General features: G+C 38.2%; 1 protein-coding gene across 2 annotated transcripts in view; it reads right to left on the bottom strand.

The window, feature by feature from the left end:
• Positions 1-1,646: 1,646 nt before the first annotated feature.
• GPM6A (glycoprotein M6A) overlaps positions 1,647-25,239 on the bottom strand; it is a 255,570-nt gene continuing 231,977 nt past the window's right edge. Inside the window, exons 4-7 of one of the 2 annotated variants that reach the window (XM_032618546.1) lie at positions 11,403-11,556; positions 7,305-7,381; positions 6,705-6,770; positions 1,647-3,780 (exon numbers count right to left, since the gene is read on the bottom strand). In XM_032618546.1, coding sequence (XP_032474437.1) covers positions 3,628-3,780; positions 6,705-6,770; positions 7,305-7,381; positions 11,403-11,556 — 450 coding nt within the window. In that variant the 3' untranslated portion in view covers positions 1,647-3,627. The remainder of the gene's footprint in view (positions 3,781-6,704; positions 6,771-7,304; positions 7,382-11,402; positions 11,557-25,239) is intronic. The other variant, XM_032618547.1, reaches the window with a different exon arrangement.

Genomic DNA, 25,239 nt, shown 5'->3' with positions numbered 1-25,239 from the left:
TTCCACTTTTAAGAGTTTCCGCAGGTTAGAAATAGTCAAGAAAATTTCGATTTCATTTTAATATTATTTCACTTATTATTTTATTTATTTCACTAATTCACTTATTAATGAATTAAATAATAGAACTTATTTCATTTTCTAAGTTCTTTTCAGTTTCCAAGCATGATGGATTTTTATGGCAAAGAGCAAAAGAACCTAAAATGATCAAACAGGTAGAATTCACTTTTGAGAGAAGAAACTCAAGGTCCCGGGCTTATTTAAGCTAGGCGAAAGATGTTTACATTTGAGCTAGCAGCATTTCATACAGACTTGCCTCCACTGAATTCATATGATCTGTCATCTAAAAACCTTGCAGAAAACGCAACAGAATGTTTCTTCAAGGTATAATAGTTTAATTCAAATTTTATCATGTTCAGCATATCTCACCTATCAGGTAACTTAAATGAAATATACTTTAAAATGATTGTTTCTGTTTTGTCTAAAAGGCAAAAATAAAACAAATAAAGCAAAAAGTCAAGTTTACTTGGTCTTTGAGTGACTAAATCAGAATCTGTTAATACCTAAGTTTTAACATGAAGAAGTAAACTGACTAACCCCAAGTTGCAGCTGGCCAAGACACATTTATTCTCAAAATGAGTAATTTCCTTAGCTTCAACATCAGCTTTACAATTCTCAAAAGGATTATATGTCAATTATATCCCAATAAAGCTAGGGGGAAAAGAGTTCCCAAAAGGAAATTACCCACTTTAAAGATAAATGTGTATTTTTACAAAGAGAAATGGACTTCTAAGTTGTCAAAGATTACAATTATCTTATGATGATCAGTTTTTGAAAAGCACATATTGTGAAATTCTTGTTCATGTTGATATTCTTTAACATATCATTCTTTATTCTCTCATTGCTATGCTAAGCATTTCATAAACACTGGATGGAATAAGAATTATCATTTCATAAGATTTGGCTAGGGGTAATTTTTGTGTTGTCTTCAAAGTGACTTTTTAAAACATAAGACATTTTCCTCAGATCTACTTATAATTATTGTAGATATCAGCAACCTAAGTCTATGAAATTTCCAAGTCGTCATTTATAATAATACAAAAATAACTGAAGGCTAATATAATTCCTTAGGCCTTATAAAAATTAAGTTTTTTTAGATAGTTATTTTAAAATTGCCACTACTTCTGGTTTGGCCAGAAGGAATTACATCCAAAACAAACAAAAACTCTGGAAAAAAATCTGTTTTTCATTCCATTGCTCTCACCTTGAAATTTTGAAGCCAACCAAGAATCATTTTTCTTTCTGAATTGCACTAGTCTTTTTAGTTTCTCTGTTAGTTTACGAAGCACTAAAGAAAACACAAAACAATAAACATTAGGCAAGGAAATAGCATAAACTGGGAATCGTTATCATCTGCTAAATGAAATGACCTCCACAGTCTCCATTCCACCCTCTCCCCACTCAGCATCCCCATGGTATGGTTCACGCACAGAATTTTCATTGCATTTTGAAGTATCAGGTCAGCTCAATCGAGGCAATAAGCATCTGAAAGAAATAGCGTCTACTGCATTGGAAAGAATGCACACACATAAGAAAGAGGAATAAACAAAACAAGAAAGAAAAAAACAAAAAAGAAACACTGCAGAAACTAATAATAAGTACACAAAGTACACAAGTGTATTTATTACATTTTGCAAGCACTTTGTTCTACATTTCAAAAACGCCACCATCAAGCTGTTGGCACATTTATGTACAAAACAGATTAATTGTAATGCCTGCTACAAAGCACTCTTTGTGAAAATACAAACTCTAATACCAGAAAGAAAAAAAAAAGCGCCAAAAACATCAACATCATTACATAAGTTTAAAAGACAGTTTTAAAAATCATCACAAACTATTAAGACACAGAACCGAAACACTACAATATAGAATTTAAAGAAGCCCATTAATACTTTTGCTGAATATCTGTAATACTGCATGTATCAGAAAAATGTTGAACCAGTAAGATAATCTAAGTGTAAAAAAAAAAGAAGCAAAACCCCAAATTAATTAAATAATACTACGGAATGCATAATCATGCCACAGATAACCTAGTAATACCCCCCTTCCTACTACAAGAACTTGTAAAATTATGGATGATGCATGACTAGTCATTGTACAAAGATTGCTTCACTCAATAAATTTTATTAGAAATGCACTTACACTGAGAAAAGATTTCACAATGGTCAAATCAGTGCACAATACTACCTAGTTTTTACACTGACAGCAAAGTCTCGTCAGGCTATATCATTTTAAAAGACACTTTACAGCATTCTTGTAGCATTAGAAATAACCGAAAGAAGAGTTAAGGTTAAAACAAACACCAAATTTGGTCCAATAATACTGATTGCTTTTTTTTTTTATTCTTTTGATATAGGTACGTCTTATAAATGAATACGAATGAACATTTGGTTAAAATGACTTACTGGAAATAAAAACACAAATATATCACTACACTTCAAAAGGATACATTGTATAGTGGCCTCTCACCACACTTTTTAAAAAAACACTACAGGTAAACCGACATAGATTGGAAGGCTGCAAGCAAAGCTATTGTATTAATGGAAACCTTTTCAAATATATCATACACAATTTGAGGGATAGTTTACAGAGGTGCAATCCATTAAAATTTTTTAAAGTAGGTAAAACAACTTCAGAGGGGTTAGTGTGCTCATTTTTAATATACCACCTTCATAAAGGTAATTAATGTCCCACATTAACATATTAAAAGTTCCAATCCAGCCACTGCTTAAATCACAAAGAGATCATTTGCCAATAGTCCACAGTAGTTATTTCCGTTAAAATAGTCTCTATACTAAACTTTAAAAGGTAAGCCTGGTGTCACAATCTTAAAAAGGTAAGTAGCCATGCATAAGCAGCGTTGTTTCTACATGCTCACAACAGAAACATGAGTCATCAGAGAGTACTGCCTTTTAAGTACATCAAGAAAAAATACAATGTTAACAAAGATAAGAAGCACTTTTTTTTTTTAAACCTACTCTTACAAATTTAGAAATTGCACCTTAGATTGATGAAAACATTAACCAGGGCCTATAGCAACGTGGCCACTGATCTTCAGACAAGATTTTCATGTTTCGGGTCATCATGATATCATCTCTGTCTATCGTTCATCATGTACAATGGTCCCTTTTGAAGGTTACCTGTAGTTAAACTAGTTACCGAAATCAAAACTAAAAAGTATAAAAAGCTATTTTTCTTTTCAAAACATAAGAAATAATGCAAAAGGTATAATGTATAACACACGGAAGTGGTTAAAAATCAAAGAAATCTCTGCATTTGACAATGTTAGTCTCTTTGATCTTACAGAATTATTAAATGAGTTTGAGAAATTTAAAAAAGAAAAAAAAAGGCTGGATAGGAGCTTGGAGGAGAGCTCTGATTACACCAATTTAACAAATTAGGAAATTAAGTGCTAAACAACAAAGAACTGTATTCAGGTGATTCATAAGTCACCCTCCATGTCATTGATGAGAAGCACTTTCATTTTCTTTTTCAAAAGGTTGGATGGTTGGATGGCCCTTAGATAATCACCAATGCATTTGAATGGTGGAAAGGACGGGAAGGCGCTGTTTATGTGTATGCGTTGAGCCGCTCTTTGGAGCGAGTAGAGTGGATATCATGAAGTTCCTGTTCCTCCTTCGACTTGATGTCCTCATACTTCTGCATCCGGCAGGCATCTTTCACATAAGCCCAGTTGGCAGACAGAACCATAAGGTAGTGGACCTAATCAAAGACAAAGATAATTTATACTGGAAGTCTGTTCTGTGTCTTCATTACACCTTGCTATCAGGAAAGAAATATTCTAATTATATACTTATATAGAATATGTTCATTAACAAAATGGAATGAAGATTTCTGTTGTAACACAAAGAATATAAATACAATATATTCCTTCCTCAATTCTCCAACTATGACACTGTCTTCTCAGCTCCCTTTTTTCAGTATCTTTCTTCTCTTTCAACTCCGAAGTACCCAAGGGTCTTAATTCAATCTTTTTAATCTTTATGTGATGTTTCCTGTCCTTTTGTCCTCATTTACTCAAACCCAGACTATACATTTCATGTTTATGTATTTATGTTTTCTAATCCACTGTGGGAAACAGTCTCACATACAGTGGAGTCCAGTGAACTTGAATTAATGAGATGATATGTTGCCCACAGTGCAACGGAAAGAGGGCTCATGGAAACCCCAAAATAAACCTGTAGATTTAATTAACAAGTTAATTTTCCATACAGTGAATTCTGCACAATGAATTTTATGTTGCCAACTACAAGAAAGCAAGCACTGTGTCATATGAATCATGAATATTTATATACGCTCACAATAGCTAGAATAGTGCCCTGTTCAAAAAGGAAGCTCCTGATTTTTCCTGAATAGACTGACCAATGAGATCACTTATTTGTTTTTCTTTCTTTCCCTCCCTCGTAGTCTATGAGAGAGAAAAAGTAGTTTTCGAAATGGTGAATTTTGATGGACGAATAGGTAAAAGACACTAAGTTGTCAGATATATACTTTCTCTGAATTTTAAAGGGTACGCGTTTTTGTTTTTTTTTTTTTTTGCGGTACACAGGCCTCTCACTGTTGTGGCCTCTCCCATTGCGGAGCACAGGCTCCGGACGCGCAGGCTCAGTGGCCATGGCTCACGGGCCCAGCCACTCCGCGGCATGTGGGATCTTCCCGGACCGGGGCATGAACCCGTGTCCCCTGCATCGGCAGGCGGACTCTCAACCACTGCACCACCAGGGAAACCCCTAAAGGGTAGGCATTATTTTTATCCATAATTTAGTAAAATAGAGCACTAAAATTTTTTATGGAAGTATAGTTGATATTCTATATTATGTACAGTATAGTGATCCACAATTGTTAAAGGTTTTATTCCATTTATAGTTATTATAAATTTGGCTATATTCCCTGTGTTATACAATATATCCTTGTAGCTTATTTTATACATAATAGTTTGTACCTCTATTTTTTTTTTTTTTTTTTTTTTGTGGTATGCGGGCCTCTCACTGTTGTGGCCTCTCCCATTGCAGAGCACAGGCTCCGGATGCGCAGGCTCTGCGGCCATGGCTCACAGGCCCAGCCACTCCGCGGCATGTGGGATCTTCCTGGACCGGGGCACGAACGGGTGTCCCCTGCACCGGCAGGCGGACTCTCAACCACTGTGCCACCAGGGAAGCCCAGTTTGTACCTCTTAATCTCCTACCCCTATGTTTCCCCTCCTCCCTTCCCTCTCCCCACTGGTAACTGCTGGTTTGTTTTCTATATCTGTGAGTCTGTTTCTTTTTTGCTATATTCACTAGTTTGTTGTACTTTTTAGATTCCACATATAAGTGATATCATTCAATGGTTGTCCTTCTCTGACTGACTTATTTCACTTAGCATAATGCCCTTCAGGTCCATCCATGTTGCTGCAAATGGCAAGATTTCCTTCTTTTTCATGGCTGAGTAATATTCCATCGTATATATATATGTATCACATCTTTTTTAACCACTCGTCTGTTGATGGACCCTTAGGTTTCTTCCATGTCTTGGCAATTGTAAATAATTCTTCTATGAACACTGGGGTATGTATCTTTTTGAACTAGTGTTGTTTTTTTTCCTGGATATATACCCAGGAGTAGAGTTGCGGGGTCATATGGTAGTTCTATTTTTGAAGAACGTTAAAGTTTTGATTAGTCAAAACAGGAGGTAGGCTGGTTCTAGAAAAGTAGGGATGGACATAAAGAATGCAAGGTCAATTCTAAATGGTGACTACTGTAGTATGTTAAGGCAGTCAATGGACAGCAGAAAGAAATTAACAAAACAATTTTGACACAATGATACAGGAAAGAGATGTATACCAATAAGAAAATGAATAAGAATTAACTCATCATTTTTGCGTATTGAACTGGCTATACCATGGGTGAGTTTACTGGGCACCTTCTAAAGCTCTATGCTACTTATATTCTAGGACACAAGGACTGAAGACCTGGGCTGCAAAAGCTCTGACTGGTGTGCAGAGTACATTGTTCATTGTTGCCACTTGGCATTCCCTTGAACAAACCGGAATTCACGGTGAGTTACAAAGAAGGGACGGTGTCTAGCACATTGTAGGTCCTCAAAACTCAGTAAAAGCCTGACTTTCAGGACTTGTTCTTAATATTTCTGAAGAAAGTTAGATACAGAAGACACGACATGAGACTACCGAGGTTTATGTGGGGAGAAATAAATTAATCCTTTTTTCCTAAGTGACTCAGTGTGGCTTTTGTATGTTCTGATTTAAGGAGGAAAAAAGGATAATATAAGTCAAGGAATTGATTAGATTACTTGACTATCCCACCGATACATACTTATATGCTAAAGAAATGATTTTTTTATGTTAATAGTAGACTCGTATCTAAAATGCTAGTTATTTTGGTTAGTGTTACCAATATTACGGAGCGTCTAAATTCTTCAACTGATTACCAAATATTAGCTCTATTGTAACGATAATCTTTCTTTAGGTTAAGCCTTGTTTTTCACTTATTTATTCGCCCATTCTCCTCCACCTTTTTTTTTTACTGATATTAAAATACATACGATTTGTATAGACTTCAGACATTAGAGGTAAGTTATCGTCTCTACAGGCAAAGTGCAACATCAAGCCTCAGAGCTTGAGGTCTTACCATAGCGATGACTGCAGCCCCAGCTCCGGCAAGGGCCACGATGAACAAGTGGAAGGTCATGTTCAGCTGCAAAGGAAACCACAGAGAAACAGAATGAACATCAGCGTTACAACAGAAGAGAGATAAGGATGCCTGCTGCCTTACGAATAAGAACTCTGTTCACCTTTAACAGAAGTGCACCCGTGACAAATCACTTCACCAAAAACATTATTACAGTATCTTTTCTCCTGCAAGTTATTTAAATCTTTGCAACTGCACCATTTTAATATAATTTCATTTTAAAGATGAACTCATGATTAATAATGATGGCTTCCAGTAACAGTATAACCACAGAAGGCTATGTTATATCCTTTAAAATATAACTTTATGAGTTTTCAACTTTCATTAAGATGACAGTTTCTAGAAAAAAAATTATAATTTTTATCGAAATATGCAGAGTATCTCATATTTATTTTCTAGTCCCCCTGCACAACATCACTGGATGTGACCTTGCCTCTGAAAGAAAGAGGGGGAAACCCAATGTCGATTTAATTATATGTTCCTCAAATAACGAAATGAAACTCAAATTCTGACAAAATTAAAGGCTGTACAAACAGTCACCTCAGTGGATTCACACATCCTCAGGAAATTCTCCGAGACAGTGCAAATTTTCTTTTCCTCTCCAATTGTCACAATCCCTGCAACATGGAGAAAATTACAGTTTAACATTAAAAATGTCTTCAAGATCCCAGAGAGAGCAAAAGAAACTTGAGCTGATAAAATCTAAGCAAGTTTCATTTTATGTTATATTGTAACAAAAATTGTTACAAGCTTTCATTGCTTGACAATAGTTATGAAAAAACTGAATGAAAGATCAAGACTATTTAGGCCTCAAGCAATTAAAAACATTTTCAATCTGAATTCAATGGAATCTCGCTACCAGAATCTTCATATTCAATTGTAGCTACTTCATTGGTTTGGTCCATTAATGTCCTGGTGTAGGCATCAGGGCTTCCCTGGTGGCGCAGCGGTTGAGAGCCCGCCTGCCGATGCAGGGGACACGGGTTCGTGCCCCGGTCCGGGAGGATCCCACATGCCGCGGAGCGGCTGGGCCCGTGAGCCATGGCCGCTGAGCCTGCGCGTCCAGAGTCTGTGCTCCGCAACGGGAGAGGCCACAACAGTGAGAGGCCCGCGTACCACAAAATAAATAAATAAATAAATAAATAAGTGTTCTGCTGGTACAAAGCCTCTGTTAGTCTATAAAAGTGTATTGCCCAAAGGAGCAGTTTTTCTCTGCTAATTCTGAAAACAGTGCTATTAGTAAGGGGAAATAAAAAGCTGCAATTTCACTACTATTTACCCTTGCTCCAGTTGGTTTACGGAACGAATGCATCAGAATCTCCTGGGGAGCTATCACAGATAGGTATCTCTGGACTCCACCACAGGACTGTTTAATCAGAATCTGTGACTGTTTGCCAGGAGTACTGCATTTTTAACAAGCACATAGGTGATACGCTGCCACAGTCCTCATGTTAGAGAAGTGATCAAGTTCATCCTAAAATGGGTCTTTGATTTTGTTTGGAGAACTACTGAAGTGTTAAACACATATATACATGAGCAGAAAAATTCACGAGTTCTGGGCAAACTAATACCTAAGCGTTTAGCACTTGCTGCATAATAATATATGCACATATTATTGAGTTTTAATATGTACGTATATACACACCTTCTTAGCTTTGAGGCGCACCATCCACTGTCCATCTCTGTGGAGCTGCTACCGTCCTGCTTTGCCAAGAGTTTGGGCAATTATTTCAGTTAAAAAAAATCTACTTGCAGTACCTCGAATGCAGAGATCCTTCTCTGCGACCTTCCCTTTTTGCCAAGACAGCTCTAAGAGGGGGTAAAAAAGAACCTCCAGAAGATGTGACTAGTGAACCATCATTAGCGAGAAAGCTTCCCAGGAAAGGCCATCTTTCTCCATGTTGATCTATCACAGATTTCATTCATTCATGTGGAATACCTTGGCTGCGCGTACATTTCCTCACCCATTTCTTTATTCACATTCACAGCAAAACTTCCAGGGTTGCCTTTGCTCAGTCTGCAATTTCTTTCTTTCCATTTCCGCTTAAACCCTTTCTAGTCAAATTCACCCCAATCCTCCACGGAAATTTTTCTTATAGAGGTCACCCATACCCTCCAAATGGTTAAAGCGGAAGACGAATTCTCGGTTCTCCTTGTACTTGCCAGTCAGCAGAACTGGAGCCAGGTGATGACTTCTGCGTCCTTCATGGTCTCTTCACTTGGGTTCCAAAATCTACAGTCTCTTGTTTTTGCCTTTCTGCTCTCATCGGCTTCTCCCTCTCAGCATCTCTGTCTGGTTCCTCCTCTCCGCTAGGACCCCTTTCATTGGTGCTTCCCAGTGTTCAGTCCTCAGTCATGTGTCTCCTTTGCTGATCTCATCCTGTCTCAGAGCTTTTAAAGACTTTAAACATTATCAAGACTCCTAAATCCATATAGCCAGGCCCATACTACTCTCCTGAAATTGACACCCATATATCCAATTTCCTACTTGACAACTCTGTTGAGATGTCTAAAAAGCATCTAAAAATTAACATTGTCAAAATTGAACTTTTGATCTTCTCCCTCACCTGCCCCACTCCTGAGCAAGCTCTTCTGGTTGGCTTTCCCGTCTCATCTCATAGCTGATCCATCTTTCCGGCTGCTCAATCAAAAAATGAATTCTTTCTTGAATCTTCTTTTTCTCTCAACCCCACATACAATCTATCAGGACATTCTGTTGTCTCTGTCTGTACCCATCACAATCCACATTTTGGGGAGTGAACGTTCTTTTCTATTCTGATGCCCCTTGTTTATACCTTGATTGTATATGAACATTCAGGATTCCTGTTAAGGACCTATTATCTGGGGGGTAAATAAATGCTATCCAGGTGGTAGATTCTGTGTTAAGAGCAAACAGAAATCCTTTTAAGGCTGATGTAAAAGGTTTCATGACATCTGAAAAGTGCCTTCCCTTCCATGTCACAAAGAAAAGCTAAACTTGCGTAAATCCTGGTAACTATGTTGTAAACAGTGCTAAGGTTCAAAGAGCAGCTTTAATCATAGTCATGCTTTACACTTACTGGAATTAGGTGCCGTATAATATTTGAGACATACTGGACTAAAAAAAATATTGCTTGTTTATTTCAAACTCAAACTTAACTGGGAGTCCTGTAATCTACCTGGCAACCCTCTCTGTGACACTAGTCACATCTTTTCCAATCTTACTTTTTCAGATCAGCAGAATTAAAGCAAGACATTGTAGTATGTGGGGTGGTGGTTACTGAAGTCAGGGCCGTGGTTTTCCAAGCAGCTATTTTCCAGTGACCTGCATCCAGCAGCTGGTGTCGACGTTTCCTTTTCCTGTGTTTACATGGGACGTGATTCCGAAGTTAAAACCTCCCCAGTGGAAGAGCTGTCCACATTCCCTCCATCATCTTCTTGCCAAGAACCTCATGCACAGAGCAGATCATCCTGCTTTTCATTCGGGCCAGACAATGGGGGCTGGGGACTCCTTCTGACAAGAGGGTGGGCAGGCCACACTTTTGGAACACACGGCTGGCTGGGGATAGACTAGTCCTACCTGTACCCTACAATCTGTCTACAGTATAACCTTAGAGCCACAGGCTTGCACATAGCATCTACTGAAATGTTTCCCGCTTGCCTGAAGTATGAGGAAACCCCCATTAGAGAAACACATTTAGAACGTTCTTTAGATTTTAATAGCTGTGTTGTGAAAAAAAAGTCCCTTTGAGCCTGTGAATTTGCATATCTTTTATAAATTCTGTAGCCCCCATGTTTTTACAAATGATGGGATAGAATTCTAAACAGGTTAGGTGACATTAGACTCTACACATTCATAGTTCAGTACTTGTTTTGACAGGAGAGGCAGTTAACTTCTAGCTAAGAACAGACTGAAGCTAGTTGGGGGTGAGTCCTGGCTCTGTCACTTACTAGCTGTATCGCCTTGGGCAGGTAATTTAATCCCCTGGTTCCTCAATTTTGCCATTTATAAAGAGGATAACAGTGTCTGCCATATTTAATTATTGTAAGAATTAAAACATGTCAACATATACAACATATACAGACCCATTCAGAAAGGGTCTACACATTGTAAGCCCCAATATACATAAGAAAGTATTATTATTAGGTGAGGTTTTAGCCCTAAATAAAAATAACCAAAGAGGACTACTGATTTATTTAACATTTTTTGATTTTGTTATTATGAAATGCTAAGGTGTTTTGTTTTGTTTTTTGCCCTATTTCAGAAGACGATGAAGTACATATTTCTTAATGACCTTCATAGCAGACTTCACAGATTGTATAGTTTATCATGAGAGAATGAAAATACTATGCAAACATCACACTGAGTAGGAAAAGTTCACAGGAATCACGACAGGAAAATCAAAATGATAACTTGCCAACACCAGGAAACACAACCTGACAGCCTGTTCACATACACATGTTTGCGGGTTCATGTGAAATCAACTTCCAATCACTCTGAAATTCCTACTTGTTTCCGTTTTAAAAGAATGACTTAAACGTGAAGACTCTGATACATCTATCTCTTTGGTAGAAGAGGCAATGATGGTTCCACAGTGATTTACACTATTTTAGAGGCAGTTATTTGGGAGAAACCATACGAGCCAGAGATTCACCTACCGAACTGACGAAGGTCCAGGCAGAGATTCGCTCCCTCCACCAAGGTGGTGTTTCGGCAGATGGTCCACAGGTTGAAGTACATGTAAACTGGCAGCGAGGTGAACGCCGTGACTCCCAGCCAGGCCAGCATGAAAAGGTATGTCAGCATAATAAACTACAACAGAGAAGAAGTCAAGACAGAAAACACATAATCTACTGGAAAAGAAGAATTTTATGCTTAACTTACACAGCTCGCTATCAAAGGTCTGAATGATTACAACCCAGGTAGGCACTGCAACCTGGGAAGCTGAGAGATGGTGAATACTATGGGGCACGGGAAGAAACCTGCCAGAAAACTGAGCTTCTGATGTGCAAAGGAAGAGACCATCCAGCTGCATCTTGATGCCTGTTTTGTTCATGTATTTATCTTAAAGATCTCACCGCACATTTTTTAAACTTTAGAAGACATTAACTGGTAAATTTTAGAGGGGATTCTGCACAGTGAGTTAAAACCTTGTCAGTAACTTTATGTTACAACTAAATGGGCACAATTTTATATCATAAATATTTAAGCTACTTAATTGTGTTTACATTTAACATTCTAGATATGATGAGTCACAAGTCATTTTCGTATATAATATTAGTGTGCATTTCTACTCCTTTTTAATGACTTCTGTAAACTTTAAATCTAAGTCTCCTTTCATGCATATTAATTTTACCTCTGATTGACTGACTGACCAAACATTGATTGACATGCCACTCACTCACAGTGTCCCCAGCCTAAATGCCACATTTATTTAGCAAAAACAGGGGCCTTAGAGCACATTGATTAAAGGCACAGACTCCTGAGCTGGAACGAGTATAGGCTGCTCTTTATGTCTCTGTGTCTGCCTCTGCAAGAGAATACCTCCTAAATTGATCTACAATTAATCACAACTGTAATCTACAATTACAATCACTGCAGGACTGTAGAGAGGCTGGAATGAGATGACATGGGAAAAGCATTCAGCATCGAATCTGGCACATAAGAAGCCCAGACAAAGTATTAGCTAGTTTTTATTCTAGATAGTATTACTGTGATTACTACTACTACCATCAAATATATATACCTGCCTGAATGATAGGACTCTACGCAAATAGGAAATTAGGTTTCGTTTCACGTTTGGAGAAAATAAAAAGAATGAGAACTTCTTCAGTCTGGGAAAGTTATTCAAAGAGGGCTCCCACTCAAGGAGAAAGACTCTAGAAAGTTTGGAAACCGTCCCGAAACTGAAGAAATCTTGTTAATGGAACGCCTTGGAGTGGAAAAAGCCCTGTTTATTAACATTTTCATTATTCACAACTGTAGCTCTCCAGGCTAATTGACAGTCTCAGGAACAATGAACATGATATGGCCGCTCCAGACCCAGTTCCCTGGAGGGAGCTAGTAACTCGGAACCCACGGGAGAGTAATCAGTGTGCTTTTGGCTTCGTCCTCTCTATCTTGTTTTTCTTTCTGTCCCAGGCGATTTTTCAAAAGCTTCTTTTGAAGGTGCTATTCACTGCAGGACGGGACTTAGCATTCAATAGGTTTAGACTCAAAGTGGCGTGGAGCCCTCTGAAACATGTTGCTACTGCCACTTGACAAGGCAATGAAAGGAGTGACCCTTAAACCACAGTTCTGACTCCTGTTGGCCATAATGTTATGGTACAGTAGTAAAGCTGAACGTTACAGAGTAAATCTTTGCTGTGAGAAAATGTTTTTCATGACGACTAGTGCATAACTTTTGTTCTAAGACACAGCAGACTTTACTTTTGAATTGGAGTACCAAGCAGTTACATTTCAGGGCGCAGCAGTTCACGGTCACTAAAGTATCCAAATTAAAGATGCTAAAAATACAAGTCTATCTTCCTATTTTATGTTCCGCTTAGAGTCTGATAATGACTGACAAATTATTTAAATTGATCAAGTGTGATTCTAGGTAAAAATTCTCTGTATGTAATAGAATATCTCATGATTACCATAAATTATTTCTAGCTCTGCACTAGAAATGTGACAGATATGCATTCTGCTGTCTGAGCATTAAATAAATAAATAAGCTACTTGGTTTAAAAAATGAGGTATAATTGATACATAACATTATGTTTCAGGGGTACGACATAATGATTTGATATTTGTATAGACTGTGAAATGATCACCTCAATAAGTCTAGTTAACATCTGTCACCAGACATAGTTATGAATTTTTGTGTGTGTGTGATGAGAATTTTTAAGATCTCCTCTTTCAGCAACTTTCAAATATATAATACTGCATTATTAACTATAACCACCATGCTGTACATGACATCCCCAGGACTTACTTATTTCGTCACTGTAAGTTTGTACCTTTTGACCCCCTTCACCCATTTTGACCACCACCTCTGGCCACCATCAGTCTGTTCTCTGGATCTTCAATAAGCTACTCTTATTAGAACAATCTCTGAGCATTTGAAAAATTCTTCTGATTTTGAAAATCTTATTTTTTCCTTTATTAACATCTATTCAGATGAAACACTTTCTGAAATTTAACTCTGCAATATCTGTTTGGGGAGTTTAGTGAAAACAAACAAATAAAAACTGGAAGAAATAAAATAACCCTGGACTTGACATCACAGGACTGGATCACTGACATCTCACTTAAGGCTCAGAGTCACCTCCTCATTCACAAACTGGAAATTAGCAGACCTCTCTCACAGGGCTCAGATATGAAATCACTTAACAGTAAACATGGTCCACGGTAAATCTTACTTAGGAAGAAATCCCAAGAGAGGAAGTTGTTTGATTCAGCAAAAAATTATTTTTCATTTCTAAAGGTGAGGTATGGACAGACTAACCTATTTACATTGCATTTGGTGTTTATTGCCTTGAACAGCAAGGAATTTCACTTTCTAAATTCAACAGCTGTGGCCCTGTTTATAAGAAAGGAGGGAGGGATGGGTCGTGTGGAAGTTTGACCTATAAAGTAGACTCAGTGGCTTTTCTCATTTCAGCCATTGTTTAATATATCACTCACATATTAAAATGCTGACCATTTTCTCCTAATTCACAAAGAAAAAAAATCTCAGTAAAATTTCCTTGGTTTGGTTTAGATTAGTTAACTTGTTGATCTTCGATGGTAAAAAAAAACACCATTAAGTGATAGAGACTGAGTGCCAGCTTCATAATTGGTATCCAGCAATCTCATTATCACATCATTATTTGAGTACCGTTTCATCAGAACATGCAAATGACTTTCACAATAGCATCTTCTTGTTATCCTACTTCTTGTTTTGTTTTTGTTTTTACTCAAAATACATTTGTTGATGGTTAGTATTAAATTCAACAAAATTGCTGTGAATTACTTCTTAGTGGCTTAAAATTTTAAAAGAAACATGTAATTATTGCTTTGATCTCAACCTGGATATTCTAATCATTGTTAGAAATTCAGACGGGAGGTTGAAATATAGAACTGCGGCAGACAAGGTTTTTATAACCTTTGAAAGAAGGCTAAAATAGATGATTAATCCTTGCTTACGTAGCTATTGAGATTACAGTGTATTTAACTGGAGAATGACTTGTAAAAGGTAATTCATTTTTCGTCTGAACTCCTATGAACTTAGGCTTGATCTCTAAGAAAATCAGACTTGGCTGAGCTACAGGCTTTCTGGGCAACTTTAGCAGATGTGCACCAATCAGGGTAAAAATAACATCTTAGAATTTAGCAGCCCTGATGAAAAAGAGCCAGCTGACCCTGACTCCCAAGTCTCTGAGTCTATGAACTATGTAAACACTGAAAAAATAAGCCACATACCAAATGGAATGTTATGATATAATGAACAAATTCAGGCATGAAGCAGACCCAACCTTTAGTGAACAAAATGGATCCATGCAAACATATACCAAACGTATACTGTTGGGTTCCACTCAGGTTACTGTCTATAAGGTCCCTTTCTCATTAATGTTTCGAGACACAGGATATAAAAGTACTTAGCTAAGTCTTAACTCAGAGCCCCCTCATTTCACAATAATATGTTTTCAATGACATTTCCTCATTGTGAATGGATTTAAAGAGTAAGAGATGCTCAGGCCTTGCCCTTGCCAACTATATCTGTATGTACAATAGTGGGTGTCCAGTGTGAGGAACTACTGCTCTACTGGAATCAGTAAAGCTCTCGTGAGTCCATTTGATGTGGAAACATCTTTGCTATTTATCTTTAGGCTCTTCAGGGTACCACACCTGAAGGAGAAAAAAAAAGAAAAAGTACAATTGGGATGATTTGCCAATGTCAACAAAACAGCCAAATGCACGGATGAGTGAGGGACTGGACGTGAACCAAATTTCAAAATCAAGACTTCCCAAATTCAGCACTATGGAAATTTTCAGCCGGAAAATCCTTTCTTATGGGGAACGTCCTATGCGTTGCAGTATGTTTAACGGCATCCCTGGCCTCTACCCAATAGATGCCAGTGGTGTAACCAAAGTTTCTCAGTGTCCCCTGGGGGTGGGGTAGGGAACTAGCCCCTGGCTGAGAATCACAGTTCTAATATGAGAAAGTACGAAGTCAAAAAAAAAAGCAAATGGACACCTGAATATACTATCACTAGGAATGCAAAATGGAACAGCATCAACAATACTCAACTCAGTAGGCTCTGGAAAGTATACAGTGTAAAGTTAGCTGCAGAAAAAATTCTTACGTTATTATGTAAATTACTTGAAAATATGCAAGCATCATCGTCAACATCATGGCCCAAAACTATCTTAGCGCAAGTAGTGATCAGAAGATTTCTGATCTAATTATTTGCTTAGTTATAGCCACTTTTCCCATAATTGCCAAGACTTGGAAGCAACTAAGATGTCCTTCAGTAGGTGAATGGAGATATAAACTGTGCTACATCCAGACAATAGAATATTATTCAACACTAAAAGAAATGAGCTCTTAAGCCATGGAAAGACATGGAGGAACCTTAAATACATATGACTAAGTGAAAGAAACCAGTCTAGAAAGACTACATAATGTATGAGTCCCACTATATGACATTCTGAAAAAAGCAAAACTATGGAGCCAGTAAAAGGATCACCGGTTGCCAGGGGTTGCAGGAGAGGGAAGGATGAATAGGTGGAACACAGAGGATTTTTAGGGCAGTAAAACTATTCTGTATGACACTATAAAGATGGACACATGTTATACATTTGTCTAAACCCACAGAAGTTACAACATCAAGAGTGAACTCTAGGGCTTCCCTGGTGGCGCAGTGGTTGGGAGTCCGCCTGCCGATGCAGGGGACACGGGTTCGTGCCCCGGTCCGGAAAGATCCCACATGCCGCGGAGCGGCTGGGCCCGTGAGCCATGGCCGCTGAGCCTGCGAGCCGGAGCCTGTGCTCCGCAACGGGAGAGGCCACAACAGTGAGAGGCCTGCATACCGCAAAAAAAAAAAAAAAAAAAAGAGTGAACTCTAAGGTAAACTATGGACTTTGGGTGATTATCATGTGTCAGAGTAGGATCATTAATTGTAGCAAATGTAACATCTGGTGCAGAATTTTGATAGTGAGGGAGGCTGCACATATGTTGGGGTGGGGGGGATATAGGAAATTTCTGTATTTTCTGCTCCATTTTGCTGTGGACCTAAAATTGCTCTAAAAAATAAAATCTATTTTAAAATATATTAACTGTAATGCTTTCTTCTTTTTACCTTGCATTGGTCTCATTCATTCAACAAATCAAATTAAAATACTTCAGAATATAACACAGGATCCATCACGAGTTTCCACCTGCCTTATCTAACACTTGGATTACTGCAGTATTCTAAAAAGTTCATTCTAATTAGCACCCTGAAGGTTACTCATAGAACTTCTTTCTATCTTCCGAACCCCAGATGAAAGTCACTTACTCATTAATAATTAAAATATCTCATGTGTCAGCAACATGTACTGTAGGAGGCCTTGGGTATTATACTGGTCAACAACATCTATCACAGACTTTAACCGCGCCCTGGGCAAACACTGTAAGCCACCCATGTTCATCAATGTGCTCAGCATGTACGTGCTTACGTAGAGCTTACTTTTTCAAGTGAAAACAGAATTCAAACAAAATCAAATTATATTAAAGGTAAAAGCATCAGTGGCACCTTTTCCAGCAAATATTACTACAGAGGAAACTTCCTCTTAGTGAATACTATTTTATTATCAATTACATTGTAAATATCTGAGAAATGTATTTTTGACCAAGAATCCCAATATAATAATACTAGGCTTAGTCATTCCTCAGTGAACTTTTGAGTTTTATATCCTTAATATACCATTTCCCCATAAGGTAATTTAAAAACATAAACTATGGTAGTTAATCTCAAAATGAGAAAAAGAGATAAAGAAATTGAGTCTCAAAAATATGGTGAAGCTTCCTATGTTTTGTAAAATGTTACTGATTTAAAGGCAAAGTCAGAAAAATATATAACCCTTGCTTGTTTTTAAAGAAAATATAAAAATAAAGATCTTTTGTGTGGAGATTATTCCCAGTACAGTGGGCGTGAAGTTCCTGACTGAAAAAGAGAAGTATCTATTAATCAATGTTTTAAAAGGCCATTTGTAATCCAGAGTTATTATTTCATCCCCAATCTAGTGGCCTATTTATAACTCTTACACGTATGGAAATATTTGAACCAATTTAAATATTTGAACCAATTTTAAAAATTAGATTTCTATTTGCAGTGTCACCTGAACATATAAAATCAAGGTTAGTCACAGTACAAGCAGCTACTCTGAGTGAATGTATTCAGGATGTTACATTGGGATTCATAAAATCTATGAATTTGAGGACATTTTCTATCTATCCTTAAGATGAATTTCTAGCTTTATTATAAAATTTGCTTGAACAGTCTGTACCTGCAAATGACTTCATTTAAACTAGAATATCTTTATAAGCAGAAATGGAAAATTCATTAGTTATGGAGATATTCCCTTAGAAATTTTCAGTGGGTATCAAAGTCTAAGATTTAATTTTATATTAATTAAATCAGAAACTGAGGGTTTTGAGGGTTCTGTAGAAATGAAAATAGAGGGCCATAGAGTATTATCCTGCTATGTACAGTTTATTTATGATAAGTTGTATTTTAGCATGATTTTTTTTTTTTTTTTTGCACGGTACGTGGGCCTCTCACTGCCGTGGCCTCTCCCGCTGCGGAGCACAGGCTTCGGATGTGCAGGCTCAGCGGCCATGGCTCACAGGCCCGGCCGCTCCGCGGCATGTGGGATCTTCCCGGACCGGGGCACGAACCTGTGTCCCCTGCATCGGCAGGCGGACTCTCAATCACTGTGCCACCGGGGAAGCCCAGCATGATTATTTTTAAAAGATCTATTTTGTTTAGGAAAACATGGATCAGAGAATGTGTTAATTAATGTCTTTAGTTTTCTTTTTCAATTAGTAGTACTTTAGATGTATATGAAATAATGTGATGAGAAAGATACTTTATCTCTGAGTCTTCCTCCCCAAAGTCCAAAGCCCCGGTCTAATCATGAGAAAAATATTAGACAAATTTCAATTGAGGTACATTCTACAAAATACCTAACTATTACTCCTCAAAATTTTCAAGATCATCAAAAAACAAGGAAAGTCTTAGAAAAAGTTACAGATCAGAGTAGCCTAAGGAGAAATGACTAAATTGTAGTATGGTATCTGTATCCCCTGAGTGGGATACTAGAAGAGAAAAAGAACATTTGATTTGGTAAAAACTAAGGAAATCTGAATAAAGTATGGACTTTGGTTAATAATAGTGTTTCTGGGCTTCCTTGGTGGCGCAGTGGTTGAGAGTCTGCCTGCCGATGCAGGGGACACAGGTTCGTGCCCCGGTCCGGGAAGATCCCACATGCCGCGGAGCGGCTGCGCCCGTGAGCCATGGCCGCTGAGCCTGCGCGTCCGGAGCCATTGCTCCTCAATGGGAGAGGCCACAACAGTGAGAGGCCCGCGTACCGCAAAAAAAAAAAAAAAAAAAAAAAAAAGTGTTTCTATATTGGTTCATTAAATGTGACAAATGTACTATGCTAATGTAAGGTTTTAATAGGGAAAATTGAGTTTTATATACATGGAAACTCTCCGTACCATCTTCATCTTTCTGTAAATCTAAAAGTATTGTAAAACTAGAAGTTTATTTTTGAAAAAATACTTTAGGATTTAAAAAATATGAGGAGTCATAAATGCTATGAAATTATATCCTAGGATGATCTGATGGGTGATCTGATACATAGAGAAGTCTAAAAATGCCACTTGAATATACAAATTTAAAAAAGAAAGGCTTAGCAGAAGACTATATTTCATGACTTGAGTAATCAAAAGAACAAAAACAAACAGAAAACAAAACCTTGGCTCAATATTTCGAGAAGTTATTTTTATTTGAATAGAATTCCAATCATGACTTATGGTGACTGGAGAGGAATCAGGATGATTCAAACTTTTTCTTCAATTTTTCATTTCCAGCAGTTTTAAGTCTCTTGAACGAAAAATTCTATAACCAGAAGATTTACTTTTTTACAAGAGATTTTCCCATTTTGTCAATGTCATCTTCTAAGGCTAACTGAAATTTTTTGTCAAGTTTTATGCCCTAAATCTGAAAAGAATGAGACCCATGTTTGCTTTCTTTGCTATAATTTATGTACCAGCAGATTTAATGTCTGGATGGTCACACTGAGATTGGTGTACTGTCCTGTATTTACAGACCAGTTCTGAAATTTTAAGTGCATGCAGGAGATTCACCTCAGAGCCCTGTGGCAAACAAGCTCCTGGTGCCATCTTCCACATGCACTGCTTTTTGAAACATTATTTCTAAATATTACCTCTATGCCTGAAGCAGTTTATGTTCCCCCTAACCTCCCCCTTTTTTCTCTACTGAGAAAGTGTTAAAGTGCCTTGTTGTAACCTGAAACAAATCATGTTGCCTTCTTCAGGTTAGAGTTGGAATATCCTAGAGAGAAACTAAGCCTTATTCTAGGAACTTGGCAGTCTTGGATCAAAACTGTTACTATCTTTTTAATTTACTTTGGAAGACACTGGATTTTAGAGACAGACTAGAATGCAGAGTTCCTTGATGACACTTTAGTTAGGAAGTTACCTTAGAACTCTTTATCGGCAGAGTCATCAAAATAGAAAAGTACCTTTGATGACTGAGTTATTTCATATCCCACAGAGCATCCCTGTCTTGTAAAAAGAGATAATTCATGATTGTGGATAAAGGTTAAAATGAGGACATCTCTGCAACGAAGGAACTTTCCAACCATCAATGAATGATCTCACCAAAGGGCAAAACAAAAGTGACTGGTGAATTACTAACAACTCTCACAAGCAGATAATTCTCCTATGACGTTAGCCCAAATAAAACACAAAATGACAAGGCAAATCCTGACCATGAGTTTAGTGACATGGGCTCTGGGCCAGATGCTCAAATCTAAATCTGCCTCCACTGCCCACTACGTACTCATCTCTTGCTGGCAGATCCCTCATCTGTGAAATGAAGGTAACTAATATTGGTATCTACCTCACATAGTTTGGAAGATCAAATGCCCTAGTGTTTCCTAAAGTCCCATGCATAGCAACTGGCATATGTAAGCACCTAACAACCATTTCCTATTATTAATACTGGATTTATTATTAACACTTAACTTTAAGCTATGAAAATGAGCCAGGAGTCATTACACAGTGAATAGATGTAAAGGTAGTTCTACAGACTATGTCTTATGGACACTAGTCTAATAGGCTGTAGTCAAAATCTATAAACATCTGAGGCTAACAGGAAGGATTAAAATAAATACAGTTGGCCTTCCTTTTTGACGTCCTTGGATTTAACCACGACGAATGGAAAATATTCTTCAAAAATATCCCAAGGCTTCCCTGGTGGCGCAGCGGTTGAGAGTCCGCCTGCCGATGCAGGGGAACGCGGGTTCGTGCCCCGGTCCGGGAAGATCCCACAATGCCGCGGAGCGGCTGGGCCCGTGAGCCATGGCCGCTGAGCCTGCGCGTCCGGAGCCTGTGCTCCGCAACGGGAGAGGCCACAGCAGTGAGAGGCCCGCATACCGCAAAAAAAAAAAAAAAAAAAAAAAGTCCCAGAAAGTTCCGAAAAGCAAAACTTGAATTTGCCACACACCAGCAACTATTTCACAGCATTTACATTGTATTTACAATCCATTACAGAGTGTGCTTTGTATTAGGTATTATAAGTAATCTAGGGATGATTTAAATTATACGGGAAGATGTGTGTAGGTTATATACAAAGACTACACCTTTTTATAAAGGGGACTTGAGCATCTGTGGATTTTGGTATCCATGGGGGTCCCGGGACCCATCCCCTTGGATACTGAAGGACTATAAATAGAATACGCTTCTTCATCTGTAAAATGGGGGTAACAAAGGTAACTGCTTATTTTTGTTGCTTTAAACATTGTGTGTGGCACACTGTTGCTGTTATAAGGCACACTGTTATGAGTTGAACTGTGTTCCTCCAAAATTCACATGATGAATTCCTCACCCCCGTACCTCAGAATGCAACCTTATCGGGAGATAGGGCTTTTACAGAGGTAAGCAAATTTAAAAGGAGAGCCCGAATCCAATGTAACTGGTGTCCTTTAGAGAGGGAAATTTGAGCACACACATGCAGACAGGGAGAACACCAGGTGCAGATGAGGACAATGACGGAGGGGATGCTTCTATCAGCTGGGATCTCCAAAGATTACCAGCAACCCACCAGAGGCTAGAGGAGCAGACCTTCCGCAGAGCCCTCAGAAGGAACCAACCTTGCTGATGTCTTGATCTTGGACTTCAAGCCTCCAGAAACGTGAGACAATAAATTCTGTTGTTTAGCCATTCAGTTTGTTGTACTTTGTTATGGCAGCTCTAGCAAATGAATACAAATACTTTCACATTTTTTACTGCTTTATGTAACACTTAGAGCAGGTGGATTTATGGAAAGTAAATGTATTAACTTCCACAGAGTGTAGCACATTTAAGAACTCTCTTACTTCAGAAGTGTTGGGCTTAAAAATCTAAAGTGTCAGAACAAGCACAGATAAATTCTGAGATCCATATTTCTATCATAATACTAACGGGAAATTTTTAGAAATAAGAAAAGAGTGATGGCTGTAACAACTATCCCATGATTTCAAAATGTGAGCCACTGAATGCCTCTCGTTACAACCAAATAAATATCTATAGTTTTTGGTTTAAAAAGTTAATGGGGAAGAAATTCAAAGAAAATAAATATTTCCATATTCCTTAAACTGAAGTTCACGTTTAATGTATTTAGTAACATGTTTGACTGGTACGCAACTTAGGACCATTTGCCATTTAAGTTAAATAAAATCTGTTACTTAAAATATTTTAGTAACTTTTGACATGATCTTAATAAGCTAGTTAATGGTTCTTACCCCCCAAAGGTTACTACTGTGCTGTTTTTTTTTTTTTTTTGCGGTACGCGGGCCTCTCACTGTTGTGGCCTCTCCCGCTGTGGAGCACAGGCTCCGGACGCGCAGGCTCAGCGGCCATGGCTCACGGGCCCAGCCGCTCCGCGGCACGTGGGATCTTCCCGGACCGGGGCACGAACCCGTGTCCCCTGCATCGGCAGGCGGACTCTCAACCACTGCGCCACCAGGGAAGCCCTGTGCTGTTGTGTTTTATGTGCCTCACATTAAGGATTTCGAATGACGGCATTAAAAATTTGAAATGAACTTGAACTGGTCTCGATACTGCATGAGAAGAAATGCATAATGCAGATCGTTATGCTTTCAAGAGTATTCATTAGGAAAAGAGAATATTGATTAGCATCTTGTATTCAGTGATCTGAAGCTGCTTTAAAATTAGCTGCATTTGTGCACTGTGCACAATTGCATGTTGTGAGTAGAATCATTTACTAGTAACCATTTTACGTTTTATACAGCACAGAAAAACAGGGATATAAAAATAAGTTTCTTTCAGTACTAATTCTGGAAGCTTATCGGACAATAATATGGTTGTTCCAAAAAAAATTTATTCCACCTGTCAATATTACTCAGAATTCCAAACAGAAATTCATTAATATATTCAGCTTCCAAAAGACATTTTTTTAAACATCTTTATTGGAGTATAATTGCTTTACAACGGTGTGTGTTGGTTTATGCTGTATAACAAAGTGAATCAGCTATATGCATACATATATCCCCATATCCCCTCCCTCTTGCGTCTCCCTCCCACGCTCCAAATCCCACCCCTGTAGGTGGTCACAAAGCACCGAACTGATCTCCCCTTGCGATGCAGCTGCTTCCCACTAGCTATCTATTTTACATTTGGTAGTGTATATACGTCCATGCCACTCTCTCACTTCGTCCCAGCTTACCCTTCCCCCTCCCCGCGTCCTCAAGTCCGTTCTCTACGCCTGCATCTTTATTCCTGTCCTGCCCCTAGGTTCTTCTGACCATTTTTTTTTTTTTTTTTTTTAGATTCCATATATGTGTTAGCATACGGTATTTCTTTTTCTCTTTCTGACTTACTTCACTCTGTATGACAGTCTCTAGGTCCATTCACCTCACTACAAATAACCCAATTTCGTTTCTTTTTATGGCTGAGTAATATTCCATTGTATATATGTGCCATATCTTCTTTATCCATTCATCTGTCGATGGACACCTAGGTTGCTTCCATGTCTGGGCTATTGTAAATAGAGCTGCAATGAACATTGTGGTACATGACTCTTTTTGAATTCTGGTTTTCTCAGTGTATATGCCCAGTAGTGGTATTGCTGGGTCGTATGGCAGTTCTATTTTTAGTTTTTTAAGGAACCTCCATACTGTTCTCCCTAGTGGCTGTATCAATTTACATTCCCACCAACAGTGCAAGAGGGTTCCCTTTTCTCCACACCATGTCCAGCATTTATTGTTTCTAGATTTTTTGATGATGGCCATTCTGACTGGTGTGAGGTGATACCTCATTGTATTTTTTTTTTTTTTTTTTTTTTTGCGGTACGCAGGCCTCTCACTGTTGCGGCCTCTCCCGTTGCAGAGCACAGTCTCCGGACACACAGGCTCAGCAGCCATGGCTCATGGGCCCAGCCGCTCTGCAGCACGTGGGATCCTCCCGGACCGGGGCACAAACCCATGTCCCCTGCATTGGCAGGCGGACTCTCAAGCACTGCGCCACCAGGAAGCCCCTCACTGTAGTTTTGATTTGCATTTCTCTAATGATTAGTGATGTTGAGCATCTTTTCATGTGTTTGTTGCCAATCTGTATATGTTCTTTGGAGAAATGTCTATTTAGGTCTTCTGCCCGTCTTTGGATTGGGTTGTCTGTTTTTTTTGATATTGAGCTGCATGAGCTGCTTGTATATTTTGGAGATTAATCCTTTGTCAGTTGCTTCACTTGCAAATATTTTCTCCCATTCTGAGGGTTGTCTTTTCATCTTGTTTATGGTTTCCTTTGTTGTGCAAAAGCTTTTAAGTTTCATTAGGTCCCATTTGTTTATTTTTGTTTTTATTTCCATTTCTCTAGTAGGTGGGTCAAAAAGGATCTTGCTGTGATTTATGTCATAGAGTGTTCTGCCTATGTTTTCCTCTAAGAGTTTTAAAGTGTCTGGCCTTACACTTAGGTCTTTAATCCATTTTGAGTTTATTTTTGTGTACGGTGTTAGGGAGTGTTCTAATTTCTTTCTTTTACATGTAGCCGTCCAGTTTTCCCAGCACCACTTATTGAAGGGCTGTCTTTTCTCCATCGTATATTCTTGCTTCCTTTATCAAAGATAAGGTGACCACATGTGTGTGGGTTTATCTCTGAGTTTTCTAAAAAAGGACATTTTTAAAGCTAAGGAACTCATAGAACAAAAAGTAGACTGTAAGATACAATTTACCTACAAATTG

Source organism: Phocoena sinus, chromosome 21 (genome assembly GCF_008692025.1).
Source record: "Phocoena sinus isolate mPhoSin1 chromosome 21, mPhoSin1.pri, whole genome shotgun sequence".
NCBI classification, from domain to species: Eukaryota; Metazoa; Chordata; class Mammalia; order Artiodactyla; family Phocoenidae; genus Phocoena; species Phocoena sinus.
The sequence above is the reverse complement of the archived record's forward strand: the minus strand, read 5'-3'. Positions and strand labels throughout refer to the sequence as shown.